The sequence below is a fragment of the Hemitrygon akajei genome, chromosome 3 (genome assembly GCF_048418815.1).
Source record: "Hemitrygon akajei chromosome 3, sHemAka1.3, whole genome shotgun sequence".
In the NCBI taxonomy this organism is placed as follows: Eukaryota; Metazoa; Chordata; class Chondrichthyes; order Myliobatiformes; family Dasyatidae; genus Hemitrygon; species Hemitrygon akajei.
This window is the reverse complement of record NC_133126.1, coordinates 156,917,008-156,935,584: the sequence shown is the minus strand read 5'-3', so window position 1 is coordinate 156,935,584 and position 18,577 is coordinate 156,917,008. Positions and strand designations below refer to the sequence as shown.

General features: G+C 40.4%; 1 protein-coding gene across 1 annotated transcript; it reads right to left on the bottom strand.

Annotated features, from left to right (window-relative positions):
• Window positions 1-2,054: 2,054 nt before the first annotated feature.
• nmur1a (neuromedin U receptor 1a) lies at window positions 2,055-14,699 on the bottom strand. The gene is made up of 3 exons (XM_073041145.1): window positions 14,553-14,699; window positions 13,310-14,230; window positions 2,055-5,601 (listed from the first exon to the last, which is right to left on the bottom strand). The coding sequence occupies exons 2-3, from the start codon at window positions 14,226-14,228 to the stop codon at window positions 5,258-5,260; spliced, it is 1,263 nt and encodes a 420-aa protein (XP_072897246.1). The 5' UTR covers window positions 14,229-14,230; window positions 14,553-14,699; the 3' UTR covers window positions 2,055-5,257.
• Between the last annotated feature and the right edge of the window lie 3,878 nt (window positions 14,700-18,577).

Below are 18,577 nucleotides of genomic sequence, written 5' to 3'. Positions count from 1 at the left end.
CCATCAATGCCCCTTTGGATTTTCCACAATCCAGATGCCAATTGCCTGCATAATAGTGATGCTGCCAGGAAAAATCATTAATAAATCCCAGGTCCTAGGAAAATTGTCGAGAATAATATGTGGATGGAAATCCTATCATGGCTAGATTTAGTATGGCACTATTGCCTAGAAGTGCACACGCACACATATACACATTACAGTTCCAGAGGCAGCTTATTGGTCCAGGTAATAAAAATATAGGAATAAATGGGCCCCTTCTCCACTTGGTCTCCAGTGTGATTATACACAATTTAAAAGTGGTTTCAAACTAAAGTTGTTAGTATCACGAGTGGTATGAAGATACATTAAAGTACTTGAGTACTTCTCATTCCGCTATGCGAGAAAAAGGCTTGGAGGATAAACAGACAGTGAGGACAGAAAACATGAGAGTTCATTATGACATCAGACCTCAAGGTGTTCAATGTGTACAATTATCATATTACAATGTGTAAATGTGGTATATTTGTTAAGTCTTCCAGTGTTCTATCCAATATATATCCTTCATCCAATATCCAAACGAATGGCAATAGAAATTTTGTCCAAATTGTTTGTTGTTATTTCGACGAGCATACAAAAACACGGGCAGTAGGTCCATTAGGAACCACAGATATACTGAGAACTATAATTCACAAGTTTCTCTCCAAGTCACACACTAACCTATTTAGAAATACATCATTGGTCATCTATTATTGCTGGGTCTAGATCACAGAACTCTATGATAGAAGGGCAGGATAGGAACAGATTCAGCACGCGGACTGCAGTAGCTTAAGAAATGTGGCCCTTCACTGTCTTAGCAAGGATATTCAGAGATAGCTAACAATTCCATACCAATTATCTGAGTACACAGGCTAAAAGGGTGCTTCTCAAAACACCAGTACAGTTCCTTGCTGGGTCACAGGGCAGCGTTTTACACTATATATGTAATCAAAGAGTTTTGAGTGGAGATATGGCACAGATCTTAAATTTGCAGCCCAGGTAAGCGTAATTTCAGGAGTTATATAGGAACCGCCAATCCATGCAGGTGACCCCACACTAGAGCTGGAATTCATAAAGGAACCATTCTCAATGGAAAAATTTGGCAATAATATAGCTGACCTCTCACCTGTAATGGCAAAATAAATTTGATTTCAAATAAAAACCCTGCTAGCAGTGTGTCAGCTGGAGCAAGGATCAGGGTGATTGGTCCTGCCCCTTCAATTAACACAAAGGAAGGAGAAGCTTCATCTGCAACCTTTGTCCCATTCGTTGTCTTCATCATTCACTTCCCAAAAGCTGCCTAAATAGGTAGGATACACCTTACCTATCACCTGCCAACATGCACTCCTTCCCCTCCCCCCCCATTTACTTATTCTGCCTTCTGCCCCATTCCTTTCCAGTCCTGATGAAGGGGATCAGCCTGAAACATCAACTGTTTATTCCCTCCATAGATATAGTCTAATTTGCTGGGTTCCTCCGGCATTTTGTGTGTGATATTCATTGACTACAAAATACTCAGAGCAATACAGAAGGCAAGTCATTTTCTTTTCTACTCATGATAGAACAATTATTTTCAGCACAATTTTTATATCAAAGTGAAAAATAAGAGAAATATGTTGTGTACCAGCAGATGTTTCCATGGGATCTCTAGAAAATGTTTAAAAATTTACCTTACTTCTCAGTATGAGGAGAATTCCTTCCAAAATGAGTTGTTCGATGTTGATTTGCTTCTTTGATTGTTTCACATTCTCTTTTGTTCCTCACTGTATTCTCCACTTAAAACTTTTATGTACCAGCCATGAGCAATGCTAATTGTGTAACACTGTTCAAGAAAAACTCAAGTTGTGATAATATTAAGCAATGTTCAGTTTACTTTGTTACGTATCCCGTAACTGGATCACTTACCAGCAAAGATAGAGAGGTCCGCTGAAGTCTGATGGTACCATTTTTAAACGTTTTATTTTATAAAGGGGCACAAAAGTAAGGTTAATACGAACATTCAGATAACATACGTCGTCAATACTCAATCTAAAGCGCAGGTATAGTAATAATCAATAAGAAATAGGCTCTATCGTTGTCTAGGGGTAATGTATATATTGTCCGCTGTATATCTAAAAGTCTCTTGCGGTCACTGCAGTTCCACCAGCTGCCGTCTTTTGTGGTGTCGCAGTGGTGCACTTTTGTTAGAGAGAGAGAGATAGAGATTGAATGGAAAAGTTACCCAGCGGGTTTTTCCAACCTTTATGAGTTCGATCCGTCAGAGTCTCGTTGGGGAATGGACGCTCACTTGTGGCCTCTCCTGTAGCTAAGCTGTTCTTCCGTGGTGAGGTCGCCGATCCCAGGCAAGGAAAAGACGCACACGAACCCCACCACCGGCTGTCGCTATTAAACGCTGTCACAGGATTTCTAGCATGTCTTCTGGTGCGTCTGGGGGGCCGTCTTTACAACCCCTCTTTTATCTGAACTCACGGGGTCTCAGATGTCAATCAGGTTGGGATGATGCAATCTCTCTCCGTCTCTCCATCCACGTTGCCCTGAGGGTATACACGTAGTACAGTTCCCAATTCACAAAGGTGTCTCCACGAGACAATGACCACAGTCGCCAGCTTTTGCCTCGCCGTGAAACGAGGGACACCGCACGTATCTCTCTCTTCTCTTGGGTCATTGACCGCCCCTTCACTAGGGCTCTTGCGATTCTCACAAAGGAGGGGGCTGGGGTCATAACAACTTAAAGTTACCAAAATATTAGGGACAATTTATTTTGGTAATGTTGAAAATGGATTTTCAGAATGGTCTCATAAACCATATTAAGCAAGTCAATTTTTTTGCCTGTGTAATCAGCCTGCTTATAACTAAAGGTAAACAAAATGTACAAAAGTCAGCACTAACAAATTAAGCAATTTTTAGTAGGTTCAATCACAACATCAATAATCAATTAAATCATCTTAGATAAGTCCAATCATACAAATGTAACTAAAGTAAATACAGACACAAATCATCATTTGTTATACAGAAGTTCTGGGGGTAAGCGAAAACTTTACTGTTGCAGGCAGATTTGAACATAATTTTACTGAAAACTACCGAATCAGTAAACTTTTGCAATTACTACAATATCTGATAAATGAACCATGCATTGAAGAGTAAGCAGATTTTTATGTTAAAATCAGTGTGAAACATAAAGGTGCTGGCTGATCTCAGCTACAGAGAAACTAACCACATGTCAGCACTAGCACCATTTTCACATGAACACTCTTAAGTAAAATGAGACAGTGCAAAATCAAATTTAATAGATTTTTCAATTTTATTTCTGTTGAAGTCAATGCACTATTGTCCATCACTATACACAATCACAAATCAATATTTTCAAGTTTAGTTTACTTTTGTTTTTAATCCTCTCATCATTCTTCCTTGTTTTTGTTTTATCACCTTTCTTAATATAATTACAACAATTATAATTATAATAAAAAACTGGTTTTTATTACAGCTGAGATTTATTACTTCACATTCTCAGTCTTAAGGGAACATTTCTGTTGTGACTCTCATTCTCGGTAAATTGCCCAGGTCCTATTGTTGGAGTCAGGAGTTCTAAATGACATCTTTGTTAATATATAACTTCAGATCAGTCTGTGTGATCACTGAAATAGCATTTCAGTAGAGCAGGCACTAGAATGCCTCGAAAATGAATTGCAGTTTAGCAATATGTTTCACTCTTCCTCTCTTTAGAGGAAAAGCCTTCAAATCAATTGTTTTGTTGTGGGTGTCTTCGCTCCCTACATCTACAATACAGCAGGTCAGTACAAGTGCTTCAGTTAAGTAATTTCCTATCCCAAAGCATTCAGAAAGTGTATAGCTCAAGCTATTAGATCTAAGACACCTTCAGTTCAGCTTGTGTAGGATATCTTATTAGCACTGTAGACACAAGGGTGCCTCTGAAATGAGTTCTCTCTCATGAAATTGATTAGTTTTGTAATTGAAACAGACATCTCACCAGTAATTTCTCAACAGCATTTAGGGGTAACTAACCTTGGCAGCGATGTTCAGGTCCGGTAAATGTACAATAAATTCTTTTAGACTCTTATGCTATTCAATGAGGAAATTTGAAAATAATGTGCAGTGCTACTGGGTAGTATTGATGAAATGCTCTTTGAAGTTCTCATTTATTGGACCAAGTACCCCAGAATCTATTTAAATTTCACCCCTTTGAACTTGTCATACCTTGGGCATTTCTGCTTCATGCCTCCAAGAAAGTTTATTGTAATCAAAATGAGAGCAATTCTATTACTCATGGGCAGAAGAATAATTTATTTTATTATTATTTTTATTCATTTAAAGATTCAGCATGGATTACCCCTTTTCAGCCCTTCAAGCAACCCATGATTTAACAGTAGCCTAATCATGGGACAAGTCAGCTGGAGGTGCAGTGGCATTCACACCAGACTTTGAGGCGAATGGTCCTGGGTTTGATTCTGGTGAGCTCTTTGCACTTTTTCAATCCGTGCTGGGTTGAGCATCGAGCTAGCAACTTGGCCTCATTAAAAAAAACAGACAGAAATGTTAAAGAGATGGCAGGTTGCCACCCGATGTGTCACAAGGAATGGAAAGGAACAACAACAACAATCACGGGACAATTTACAATGATCAATTAACCTACTAACTGGTACGTCTTTGAACTATGGGAGGAAACCGGAGCAGCTGGAGGAAACCCACGCATTTCACTGGAATTACGTACAAACTCTGTGCAGAGGATGCCAGAAATGAACTCTGAACTTCGACACCTCAAGCTGCAATAGCGTCACGATTCGCTAGAAAAGCAATAGCAGCAATAATCTGGAATATTCAAGGCTCTACAACACTGAGGAAATGACAAGGCAACAAGACTAAATTCAGGCATCCTTATCCTGTCTGTAATGTTCTTGGTCCCAAAATTACCAGTCCTAAGGAACAGTGAGCCAGGAAGTTGCCAAAGACTTGAACAACATCTTACCACAAGATCTGCAGATTTGAATAAAAGCTAAATATACATTTAAATTCTTTCCAGTTAAAGAGAGAAGACCATTTGGTAGAAGAGAGGTCTAAGGAGAGAAAACTTAGAAATACAAATTAACGGCAAATATGACATTATCACTGTACACTATGCAAATTAATTTTATTCCCACACAACATACAAGAACATCTTTGAGAAGCTACAAATGGAAATACTGAAGTTTAACCTTTATCTGCAGTTCTGCATTCATTAGATGACTCAGTTTTCAATTTCAGACAATGGGATTCCATTGCAGGAACTGGACTCCAATACTGTGCTATGGGATGTCATCCTGGTCACACTTGTTGAATACTGTGTGGGTTTGTAACTTTGGGATTTCCGCTTGCATATCACTTCTTTAAACATCTCTCTGAATCTGGTAGACATGAGGTTGTAGAGGATTGGATTGACAGCAGAGCTAAAATAGAAAAACACTCCAGAGATAATGTGTACAATCTGATACAATATGAGCATTTGTCCATTCTTGTACGCAATCTGAATCCACATTAATCGATCTGTGTGAAACAGCGCCCAGCAGATTCCAAACACAATTACCAGAACAACTGCAAAGAACAAAATATAATCAGTAGTATAAAAAATTACATATGTAAAAGACCTATTTTTAAATGAAAAGTTTATATATAAAAAGACTATAAACCACAAGGAAAGTTCAACAAAACTTATTAGGTTATGCAACCCTATCAGTAATGGACACATTCATGGAACTGAAAGCTCAAGACTACCAGGAATGGCAGAATTACACCTGATAATTGTTCCTAGCCACTTCAACATCAAAGTTTATCATGGGGATTGATCTTTTTCTCAACATCTTTCTGCCTGAACCAACAATCACAGGATTAAAATCTCCCTTTGGTGAATGTTGTCAATTCAAGAGCAAGTGGAGCAGGAAAATTTAATCATAGATATAATGGAAGGACTGGTAGTCAACATTGAGCAAAAACGTTGAGCAAATTTCACATCAGTGAGTACTGCCATTACTTCTGACTTAATCAGCTGACACAGAACGAATCACAGACTGGAGAATTGAACCTCATTCAGCATGATTTAAAGGGATACCCTCTAGATTCCATTTAAATGCCAGAAAAAAAACCTTTAGGAGACAATTCCATGAATCAGTTATAGTGATTATTAGCTAGTCAGATGGCTTAAATGTTTACCATCTCATGAATCAATTTTTTTCCCTTTCCCATTGGAACTGATGTAGCAAATTCACTCTTCCTTCAGGCAGAGAGGAAAGAAAATTTCTGGTAGCAGGAACAAACAGAGTTGTCACTGTAAGAAGCTTAGAGAGAAGAATATAAAAATAAAAGTGATCAGTTTTCTAGTTCTGCAGTCCCTTTTCAGCAACAGTATTAAAGTATTGATGACTGCCACCATGACAATAATAACAGGAGAGCCCATTGAAAAGCATTAAATATTCTATATACAGTCTAATTTCCAAATAGCTGCAAATTGTACTTTATTTGTCATTTAAATTTTGTATGTAGACAATGGTTTGAATGTACCTAAAATGCTGAGCTGCTCATCTCCTTTCTTGCCACGTGCTTGTTTGGCACAATGTATAACACGGTGGCATCTGGTTAATTGTGACACACTGAGATCAGAACATTTTGGCCCAATTAAGCAGCTGCCTAATAGCTGAAAATTCATAGTTATAGTTAAAAGATATAAAAGGACAAACTGGTTAAGGTTGTCATAGCCGGGCAGGTGGGTATGAGGGGGAGGGAGTGGTGATAAGCTCCCACTTCCTAGTAAATGCCTCAAATGGCGTGCATCTCAAATAGCCTCTGACAACCAAGTCCTGCTCCTGTCATTCAGCAGAAAATAAAGAGGTGAGGTTATGCTACAGCTTTCCAGAGCTCTAGTTATACGCAGTCGTGAACATAAGTAATTACTACACGGCATCCTTCCCCTTCAACAGATAGCCAGCTCATTGCCAGGCATGTTACTGGAATTGAAAGAGTTAATTTATGGACCTTTACACAGATTGGCCATTGTCTCAAGCAAAGAAAGTCACTGAAGATCATTAAATGATTGGATAAGTAGTTGGGAATAAATTATTACCTCTAGTAGCCAAACCTAGAACAGACAAGCATAACCATAAAAATGAAATTCAGTCGTTCAGAGGCAAGCTGGAAAGTTAATCTCCAGGGGTGGCAAAGTCTCAAACTCTCACCTCATAAAAGCCATTGAGACCAGTGAGTTGATGGGAAATTTTAAACTGAGACAGAGGATTTTGGATAAGCAGGGAAATTACGGCGGGAGCTGGCAACAAGAAACAAACCATCCATAATCTTATTGATAAGACTGGAGGGGGCAGGGTAGATGCTGAAGGGTTCAGCTCCATGTTCCAGCAAAAGTGCATAGGCCAGAGGATTGCTGAGGAGTTACACACAGCAAGACAGTTGCTTTTTTTAGCAAACACTTCAGAGGATTGTGCTGTCTCCTGTAACTATCCTCTGGTACAGCACAGCGTGATACATTAGACATCACTGCATCTCCATACACTTTGGCCTTTGGTTCCATGGTAGCTGCAGCAGGATGTAACAATAAAATCAGTGGCTATACACAACTGCATTAAGCAGGTGTTGATACCATACACCGTAGAGCAAACACTTTCATTAGATTTCCCATGAAGTCTGGGGTCACAACAAAGATCACAATTGTGGGGTTCAATAAAAGCCCTGGAGTTAAAGAAATGATTTCTAGGAATAAAAATATATGAAATCGTGATCAGTTTTCTAGTTCTGCAATCACTTTTCAGTATCAGTATTAAAGTATTGATGATTGCTACTATTACAATTGAAAACAGAAGAACCTATTGAAATGCATCAAATATTTTATACAGAGCCTAATTTCAAAATAGCTGCAAATTGTACTTCATTTGTCATTTAAATTTTGTATGTAGACAATGGTTTGAATGTACCTAAAATGCTGAGCTGCTCATCTCCTTTCTTGCCACGTGCTTGTTTGGCACAATATATAACACGGTGGCATCTGGTTAATTGCGACACACTGGGATCAGAACATTTTGGCCCAATTAAACAGCTGCCCCAATAGCTGAAACTTCATTGTTATAGTTAAAAGATATAAAAAAGACAAACTGGTTCTTTAAGGTTATCATAGCCAGTGGGGAGGGGGGTGGTAGTGACCATAAGCTCCCACTTAAATGCTCCCAATGGCGTGCATCTCAAATAGCCTCTGACAACCAAGTCCAGCTCCTGGCCTTCACATGCGGCTTAGCTACTAAGCCCAGCAGAACCAATGCTACTGACAGGAGAAGGGGCAAAGACAGGCACTGGCACCTTAAAACTAGTTGTTTCAGGTAGACAGGGATCATCAGCCATGGCTAGTGGCTCAGCTAGGTTAGAGAAAACCCTGATCTCAAACCTCCGCTGCCTTGCAGTTATACCCACCCATCGGGAAGGATTCAGGAGTAAGCTCTGAGGAGAAATCCACAGCTGGAGTCCCTAAGGCAGTCCTAGGGTGTGTTCAACGCTGACTGGCAACTCTGCGATGCCACTGCTGCCAAACTGTATCAGTATCCGCCATTCCTTTGGATTCATCAGCTGCATGGAGAGGGGAAACCTGCTGCACAGGAATAGATTGTTCTCCACATCGTACTGCCCTGGCTTACATATCACGTAGACAGCTATCCATGGTCGACCTGACATATGGATGGCCTCTGAGTAACAAACTATGTATTTAAATGAAATACATAACAAATTAGAATATTATCAATACCTCTACAGCACTATAAAACTCTGTATTAATTCTCAATAGTTATTGATGGAGGAATTAAACTGTGTATTTTTTGATTGACTTAAATGAACAAAATCAGCACACATAATGGACTGTCTTCATACAATGCTTTAGATGATTGTATCCCTCAAACGTTCATTTTCATTGCAACATTCAAAATGATTGTTGATACCTTCAAATTCTTTATAGTTCTTAATTTAGTGAAATTGTTTTGGTTTCACTCCCGGCTGTTTCTGACATCACCAAACCTATATATTGGAATCTGCGGTGAGCAAAACAGTTCTGAATTGTATTACTGCTTATTTCTCGCCAACTATCAGTAACAAAAATCACTGCTTTTTGAACACAAACACACACAACTGATGTTATTTAAAAAATAATCTCTCTAAGCATGGTTTAGTAACTGACACTAGTGAGAAACAGTTCAGCAAGTGTCCAGCCTCAATTAAGTGGCATATTGTCCCAAATATGTAAAGGGAACCCCAGCTATTTTCCCAATTTAGGTTTTGTTCTTTAAGAGTTGTCCCAAATAAAAAGGTGCCCAGTTAATTAATGGCCCTGTTAACAGGAAACCACTGTATTTAGAAACAACAGATCTGATTTAATGAAACATGAAATATGAAAGCTAGATGGATCACGATGATAACTACGTAAGTTGCCCCATTTGCAAAGATACTGCCACAGAAAATGTGCCCACAGCACACTGGCCAGATAAATGTAGTATCAATCAAGTTAAGAAACTGTGGTAGTCAGAGGATAAAAACAACAATCACAGAATAGAAGAATGGACAGCCTTAATAGACACTTGGAGGAAGCCATCAAAGAATGGTTAATGGTCTGTGAAGTTCTCAAAGATCTTTAAGAGAGAATAAGCGAGCAGATTAGTAATGACTTAATCAAGGAGTGAATCTTCAAGACTGATTGATCACAAGATTCTAAAGCAGGAATTGTTCTGAAAAGATGTCAGCAACAAATAAGATTCTAAAATAAACACAGCCACAGGGAGGAACCAAACTATCTTGCAATAAGTTATATTAGCCTACTGTAACATTAGCAAGCAGGCACCAGAAATTGGAACATTAACTTGCTTTACTAAGATCCAAATGGAAGCAATACCCTGGGCTATCTGGTTATTGTGAGCTAAGAAACAATGGGTTCACCCAATGCACCTCCAGTAGCATCCAGGGCTTCAAATGCAAGAAGGAGAGCTGACTGCAATGATAATTAGAGATAACTAGTAATCTGGATTAAAACATTCAACAAATGTAAATGGTGAAACTTGGCAATGAGACACAAGTGGAGTGATGGCCTTGTATAAACTATCAGAAGCAATCAATTCCATTAATTTGTACCTACTTGATTCAGTACCAATAACTGCACTACTACACAAATGAAATGGAAAAAGGTGAGATTGTGGAACCCAACTACAACAGAACTAAACAGATGAAGTAGATTAGATATTGTCTCACTAACATCAGAGAACATTATTGCAATTAAAGACTGATTAAAGCTAATACATTTCACCAGCTGTCAATAATAAATCTCCAACCAAGTTCAAATTTAGCACAGCTCAACACCAAAGGCTCACATCAAAAGCACATGCATGATAAACCAATTTGATCTATTAAGCACGCTACCAGTCAAATAAATTTACCAAACTGTTTCTGCATCTTCTGCCTCAGTGGAGATAACAGATCCCATGTCACAATACTGAAAGGGAACAGGGAATTATCCCTGCCATCCTGGCCAGTATTTATCCGTTGTTAAACAATACAAGAGTGGATCATCTAATCATTGTTGCATTATTATTTGTTAGAACTTACACATCTACAAGCTAGCTTCTGTGTTTCCTTCTTTACAATACAGATGACACCCCAAGATCAACGTATCAGCTGTAAAACTCTTTAAGATGTCTTGAAAGGGAAATACTCAATTGCAGTTCCACATTTAATGTAGCAATCAGCCACTAGTATGGTTTGTAAGGACCTATTGCCAAGAAATTTCATGATGGAGTAAGTACCTTCTGCAGCAGAAGCAGGCCTGTATCAGGTGTTATATAGACTATATCAAGGTGTTATATAGTCTGTAATGTATTCTACTCACAACATAGGATGCAAATAAGACCATAAGACATAGGAGCAAAATTAAGCCATTCAGCCGATCGAGTCTGCTGCACTATTACATCATGGCTGATCCTGGATCCCACTCAACCCCATACACCTGCCTTCTTGCCATATCCTTTGATGCCCTGACCAATCAGGAAAAAATCAACTTCTCCCTTAAATATACGCATGGACTTGGCCTCCACCGCAGTCTGTGGCAGAGCATTCCACAGATTTAGTATTCTCTGACCAAAAAAAATCCTCCTCACCTCTGTTCAATTATGAGGCTGTACCCTCTAGTTCTGGATACCACCCCCCCCCCCCACCTTAAGAAACATCCTCTTCACATCCACCCTATCTAGTTCTTTCAACATTCTGCACATTCTTCTAAATTGCAGTGAGTAAAGGCCCAAAGCTGCCAAACACTCCTATATTAACCCCTTCATTCCCGGAATCATCCTCGTGAACCTCCCCTGGACTCTCTTTAATGATAACACATTCTTGCTGAGAGATGGGGCCCAAAGCTGATGACATTACTCCAAGTGTGGCCTAACTAGTGTCTTATCTCCTCAGCATTACCTCCTTGTTTTTATATTCTCTTCCCCTTGAAATAAATGCCAACATTGCATTGGCCCTCTTTACCACAGACTCAACCTGTAAATTAATCTTCGGCAGTCTTGCACGAGGACTCCTAAGTCCCTCTGCACTTTTGATGTTTGAACCTTCTTCCCATTTTGATGATAATCCACACTATTGTTCCTTTTACCAAAATGCATTATCATATATTCCCCTATACTGTATTCCATCTGCAAATAAGCTTGATTAACCTATCCACTCATTCTTAAGTGGGTAATAACCCAAATCCATTTGATATTGTGTGTATGGTGGGCACAGCATTGCCCAAAGTATAAGGTTATATCCAAAACTTGTTTTTTAAAATTATTTATTTATTGAGATACTGTGCAAAAAAGACCCTCCCAGCCCCTCGAGCTGTGCCACCCAGCAATCCCCCAACAGGTTCCCAGCATAATCACGGCAAAATGTACAACGGACAATTAACCTACCAACCTGCATGTCTTTGGAATGTGGGAGGAAACCAGAACATCTGGAGAAAATTTAGCTACCAAGCACAGAAACAAGCTATTCAACCCAATCACAGGAAGGTGCTATCTATTTTCCTCTGGAGCAAATGGTCCCTTCTCTTCTTCATAAAACAGAAGCAGTTACTTCCATTCCAGTTCTGTCGGACCTGATGAAGAGCTCTGTGGAGGTCTACAGACTATGTAACTGATTGGTGGGTACTTTAAGGACCTCATGGGCAAATTGCTTGGGTGGTGTGAGCTGTTTCCTTTCTATGCACTCTGGCTCTACACATTCCAATTGTGGAGCCTTATGATTCTCAGTGGCTTCCCACGTAATGAATGTCTCTGGTACAGGAAGACATACTTGCTCAAATGGCTTTTAAAAGCTGTTATTGTATCTGCAACATCATAATTGCATCTGCAAGTATGTCATCAAGTATTTGATACAAAACTTCCCTCTGACATACTTTGAACTCCTACAGATGTTCTGCCACTGAATTGCCATAATTTTGAGGGATTTACTTGATTAAGTGAGGTTTCTTGTCCACTTATAGTTGCACAACAGCAACAGTAAAACAAAATCCACAAATTGGAGTTGCCCTGCAGCCTGCAATTTGAAGATAATCAACTGACCTTCTAAAGTGTACAATTTCCATGGCGCTCCCCCTCAGCTTTCCAAGCATTAAAAAATGCAATCCAGTCTATACCTCAAAATACATATCTGCAAAAAACTGTGATGCTAAAAAAACTCACACATCAACATGGAATTTTCAACTGAGCATCAAGCTACACAAATGCTGTTGACATATTATCTTAACTATAACCTTTGCTAAAAATTTACAGCTGAACGTTACAGTTTAAGTGAACCAACAATTTAATTTCCTCTTTATATCCTCACTTTATAAAGTTTTTTCAATGTTATAATTGCACTTGATTTAAATAACCTCATAATGTAACTATTGCGCATTAATCTTACACCAGTCCTCTTTACCACAAAGTACATTTACTTCCTTATTTTCATTGGGATTAAAACGAAATTGCTAAAGACAGGAATAACTTTGGGAATCTCGTTTCCATTGAATTAGCATCGCAGAGCCCATCACAATCTTGTTCTTTTGAATCGTTCTATTAAGTCATTAAGATGAGAACATGATCATCTATTTATCATCACAATTCACCTTTAAAACTGAAATGTCAGTTCAAAGAAATGAACTGTGTTCTTCAAAGTGCCTTTTATGAATAGAGGACTGGGATTTGACTAAGCGAGTCATTCATCGAACGATGCGCCAAGATTTTGAACTTACACAGCATTTTGGTAATTTGACGGTTCTTCGCCTTCTCCTGTCGGTTCCGACCGGTCTGGTTATTGCCATTTGTTGAGTAGGGCTTGACCCCGGAGAATGCTCTCTCTCGTTTTAGCTGCAGACCGATTAGCAAGTACAGTACACTCAGGGTGATCATCGGGATGAAGTAAAAGAGCACGGTGGTGATCTGAATGATGACATTATACACCCAAATGGGCTTTAGCAGCATGCACAGAGCGGATTCCTCAATGAGTTCGCCAGACGGTGTCTTCAGATACTGAATGCCGTGCAAGCTAGTGTTGGGAACGGCCAAACAAACCGAGAGTACCCAAAGCGCTATAATAACTCGTTTCACATGAGTTCTGGTAACAATGGATTTCGCTTTAAAGGGATGAACCACCGCAATATACCTCTCGGCACTGAGGGCTGTGACGTTAAGTACAGAGGCAAAGCAAACAGTCTCGAAAAGGAACGTTTTAAAGTAGCATCCCACCTGACCGAAGAGGAACGGGTAGTTCCTCCACATTTCATAAACCTCCAAAGGCATGCCCACGATTAGGACCAGCAGATCCGAAATCGCCAAACTGAATAAATAATAATTGGTCGGTGTTCGCATAATCTTGTGCTTGGCGATAACGAAGCACGTTAACGCATTTCCAACGGAACCCACCAGAAAGATGCAGAGGTAGGTAACACAAGCCGGTATGAAGAAGTTCCACCTCCTGGGACCCAAACTCTGCAGCAGGAACTCTCCTCTCGTCATAACACGGTTCAGTTCGTTAGTGGAGGTCCGGGAGAAGTTGTGCTTTTGTAAGGTTGAGTTGCAGTGGAAGACGGTCTGAAGAAAATGCATTTGATTGTCCGGGAAATACAGCTCAGTGCAGTTTGGGATGAATTCTTCCCTTGGCGGTAGTTGCATGTCTTTAAAAGATAATGGGAATGGGCACGTAAAGAGGATGAAAACAAAATTTACCCAATTTCAAACTGCTAGGTTTGTCATTTTTCGTACTTTGCAACATTCCACGGTAATTTAGAAATCTTTTACAACTTTCTTAAAAATTTCCGGCAGAAAATACGATTTGTTCAAGAAGAAAGGACACTGTAAAAGTTGGCTCTTAAAAAGAACTAAAGAATTACGCAGGTTGAATATTTCGGAGTTTGAATGTGTAAATTTACAAATGTGGCTGAGCAGATGGGAATATTATGCTACATTTCCCCCTGGATATAAAGGGTATCTACTTACCGCACTGGACTGAGCCGAAGCGGCGTTTCTCCTCTGGAAGCTCGATCGTGATCAGCGTTTATGTGACTGACGCCACGAGGAGCTGATGTGCAGTTTGACAGCTCGATGTGGGTTTACGCAATCGACCATTGCTTATACTGAACAACTGTCCGCACTCCCTCCCACTGCAAGGCGTCGAGAGTGATCGCTGCTGCGGCAGGTTTACAGTTCGAAGAGATTGAGAGACGCTTACGCCGTTATAATGACCTTGTACTTTGCCGCGATCCCGATGCGTGGTAGAAATAATCGAGTACTTCCAATTCTTGTCTTGATGTGCGCAGTTTTAAAGTGAATACAGTAGTTTTATTCTGTAAGATCAAACCCCGTGAAGAGAAACGGACTTTCATCCTAACAAAATGGCTTTTTAAACTATTTGAGTTCCTAAAGAAATTAAAAGCAAAACGCTGCACGAGTTGTTGAAATCCCGTGATAATTATGCTTTAATTGTACTCGTATTTAATACTCCCGTAAAATAGACTGGAAGTGTATCGTTCGTCCTATATCTAGGGCTGTAGGCACGTGATTTTAATGGTCTCGAAATATAACTGGGTGTTGGACTTCCTACCAACAGACTTCAGATAGTCAGGATACACAAATGCTCCTCACCCCAGGCCGTGTGCCGAACCCATTGTTGTACACTCCGCTCACAAGTGACAGCACAGCTAGACACCCGCGTGATCCCATTGTCAACTTCGCCGATGACATGACAGGGGCTCATCACCAACAACAGCCTACAGAGAGGACGTGGAAGAGCACAAGGCCCGGTGCCAGGCAAATTACCATTTCCTCAGTGTCAAAAGACAAAGATGGTTATGGACTTCAGGAGACCTGCCACTACTCACCATGGAGACTGCCAGCAGTTTCAAAACCCCAGGAGTGTGCACCACACACAACCTCTAGTGGTCCCAGAACACATCCTACACAGTCAAAAAAAAATCATCAACGCCTTTACTTTGTGAGGAGGCTGAAGAGAGCTGGACTTTGCACTTCTATGTTCATGTCAATCTACAGCTACACAGTAGAGAGCATCTGCACTAGCTGCAGAGTGGCTTGGTACAGAAACTGCACTGCAGTGGACAGGACAGCTACATGATGGAGAGTCAAAACTGCCCAATACATCACTGGCACCACTCTACCTGCCAATAAAGACACACACATATATATATATATATAGAAAAGGGCCAGTACCATCATGAAGCATAACACCCACTTTCCTCATGGACTGATGTCCCACTCCCATGAGTGAGGAGCTTATGTAGCATACTGTATATGCCAAGATCACCAGACTCAAAAACAGCTACTTTCCCTAGGAGTAAGACTGATCAACACCTCCACGAACTAACTCCACCACTACTTTATTATTTTCCATCAGCCATCTTTTGTACAGCCTAGCGTAACTTTATAGAGAAGTAGGCCATCCGGCCCATTGAGTCTGCACCACCATTCAGTAATGGGCTGATCCAATTCTTCCGGTCAACCCCACTCCCCTGCCTTCACCCCATATTCTTTGATGCCCTGGTTAATCAAGAACTTACCTATCTCTGCCTTAAATACACCCAATGACTTGGTCTCCACAGTTGCTCGAGGCAACAAATTCCACAGATTTACCACTTTCTGACTAAAGTAATTTGTCCACATCTCTGTTCTAAATGGACGTCCTTCAATCCTGAAGTCATGTCCTCTTGTCCTGGAATCCTCTCCCATGGGAAAGAACTTTGCCATATCTAATCTGTTCAGGCCTTTTAACATTCGGAATGAATCTATGAGATCCCCCCTCATTCTCCTGAACTCCAGGGAACATAGCTCAAGAGCTGCCAGACATTCCTCATACGGTAGCCTTTCATTCCTGGAATCATTATTGTGAATCTTCTCTGAACCCTCTCCAATGTCAGTATATCCTTTCTAAAATAATGAGCCCAAAACTGCACACAATACTCCAAGTGTAGTCTCATGAGTGCCTTATAGAGCCTCAAAATCACATTCCTGCTCTTATATGCTATACCTCTAGAAATGAATGCCAACATTGCATTCGCCTTCTTCACCACCGACTCAACCTGGAGGTTAACCTTTAGGGTATCTTGCACAAGGACTCCCAAGTCCCTTTGCAACTCTGCATTTTGAATTCTCTCCCCATCTAAATAATAGACTGCCCATTTATTTCTTCCACCAAAAGGCATGACCATACACTTTCCAACATTGTATTTCATTTGCCACTTATTTGCCCATTCCCGTAAACTATCTAAGTCTCTCTGCAGGATCCCTGTTTCCTCAACACTACCCGCTCCTCCACCTATCTTTGTATCATCAGCAAATTTAGCTGCAAATCCATTAATACCATTGTCCAAATCATTGATATACATGTAAAAAGCAGCGGTCCCAACACGGACCCCTGTGGAATACCACTGGTAACCGGCAGCCAGCCAGAATAGGATCCCTTTATTCCCACTCTCTGTTTTCTGCTGACCAGCCAATGCTCCATCCATGCTAGTAACTTCCATGGGCTCTTATCTTACTATGCAGCCTTATGTGCGGCACCTTGTCAAAGGCCTTCTGAAAATCCAACTACACCATGTCTACTGCATCTCCTTTGTCTACCCCGCTTGTAATTTCCTCAAAGAATTTCAGTAGGTTTTACAGGCAGGATTTTCCTTTCAGGAAACCATGCTGGCTTTGGCCTATCTTGTCATGCGCCTCCAGGTACTCTGTAATCTCATCCCTAACAATCAATTCCTACAACTTCCCAACCACTGATGTCAGGCTAACAGGTCTATAGTTTCCTTTCTGCTGCCTCCCACCCTTGTTAATAGCAGATTAACATTTGCAATTTTCCAGTCATCCAGGACAATGCCAGAATCTATTGATTCTAGAAAGGTCATCATTAATGCCTCTGCAATCTCTCCAGCTACTTCCTTCGGAACCTGAGGGTGCATTCCATCAGGTCCAGGAGATTTTTCCATCCTCAGACCATTAAGCTTCCTGAGCACTTCTCAGTTGTAATTTTCACTGCACACACTTCACTTCCCTGATACTTGAATGTCCGGTATACTGCAGCTGACTTCCACTGTGAAGACTGATGCAAAATACGCATTCAGTTCCTCTGCCAGCTCTGCATTTCTCATTACAATATCTCCAGTCTCATTTTGTATTGGTCCTATATCTACCCTCAATTCTCTTTTACCCATTATATACTTAAACATAGAAACATAGAAAATAGGTGCAGGAGTAGGCCATTTGGCCCTTTGAGCCTGCACCGCCATTCAGTATGATCATGGCTGATCATCCAACTCAGAACCCTGTACTTGCTTTCTCTCCATACCCCCTGATCCCTTTAGCCACAAGGGCCATATCTAACTTCCTCTTAAATATAGCCAATGAACCGGCCTCAACTGTTTCCTGTGGCAGAGAATTCCACAGATTCACCACTCTCTGTGTGAAGAAGTTTCTCCTCATCTCGGTCCTAAAAGGCTTCCCCTTTATCCTTAAACTGTGATCCCTTGTTCCGGACTTCCCCAACATCGGAAACAATCTTCCTACATCTAGCCTGTCCAATCCCTTTAGAATTTTATACGTTTCAATAAGATCCCCCCTCAATCTTCTAAATTCCAGTGAGTATAAGCCTAGTCGATCCACTCTTTCTTCATATGAAAGTCCTGCCATCCCAAGAATCAATCTGGTGAACCTTCTCTGTACTCCATCTTTCCCTCTTGTACTCCCTCTTACTAAAAAAGCTTTTAGTATCTTCTTTGATATTAGTTACCAGCTTCCTTTCATAATTCAACTTTTCCTTCCTAATGACCTTCTTAGTTTCCTTCTGCAAGTTTTTAAAAGCTTCTCAATCCTCTATCTTCCCACTAACTCTGACTTCCTTGTATGCCCTCTCTTTTGCTTTTACTTTGGCTCTGACTTCATTTGTCAGCCACGGTAGTCTCCTTCTTCCCTTTGAAAATTTCTTCTTATTTGGAAAATATCTGTCTTGCACTTCCCTC

What these genes read in the sequence shown, in the direction of transcription:
- nmur1a (XM_073041145.1), bottom strand. Translation starts at nt 14,228, where the DNA reads ATGCAACTACCGCCAAGGGAAGAATTCATCCCAAACTGCACTGAGCTG. An exon ending in TCAAATTACCAAAATGCTGT is followed by an intron (nt 5,602 to 13,309) that starts GTAAGTTCAAAA and finishes TGTTCTTTGCAG; the next exon opens with TTGTTCTGGTAATTGTGTTT.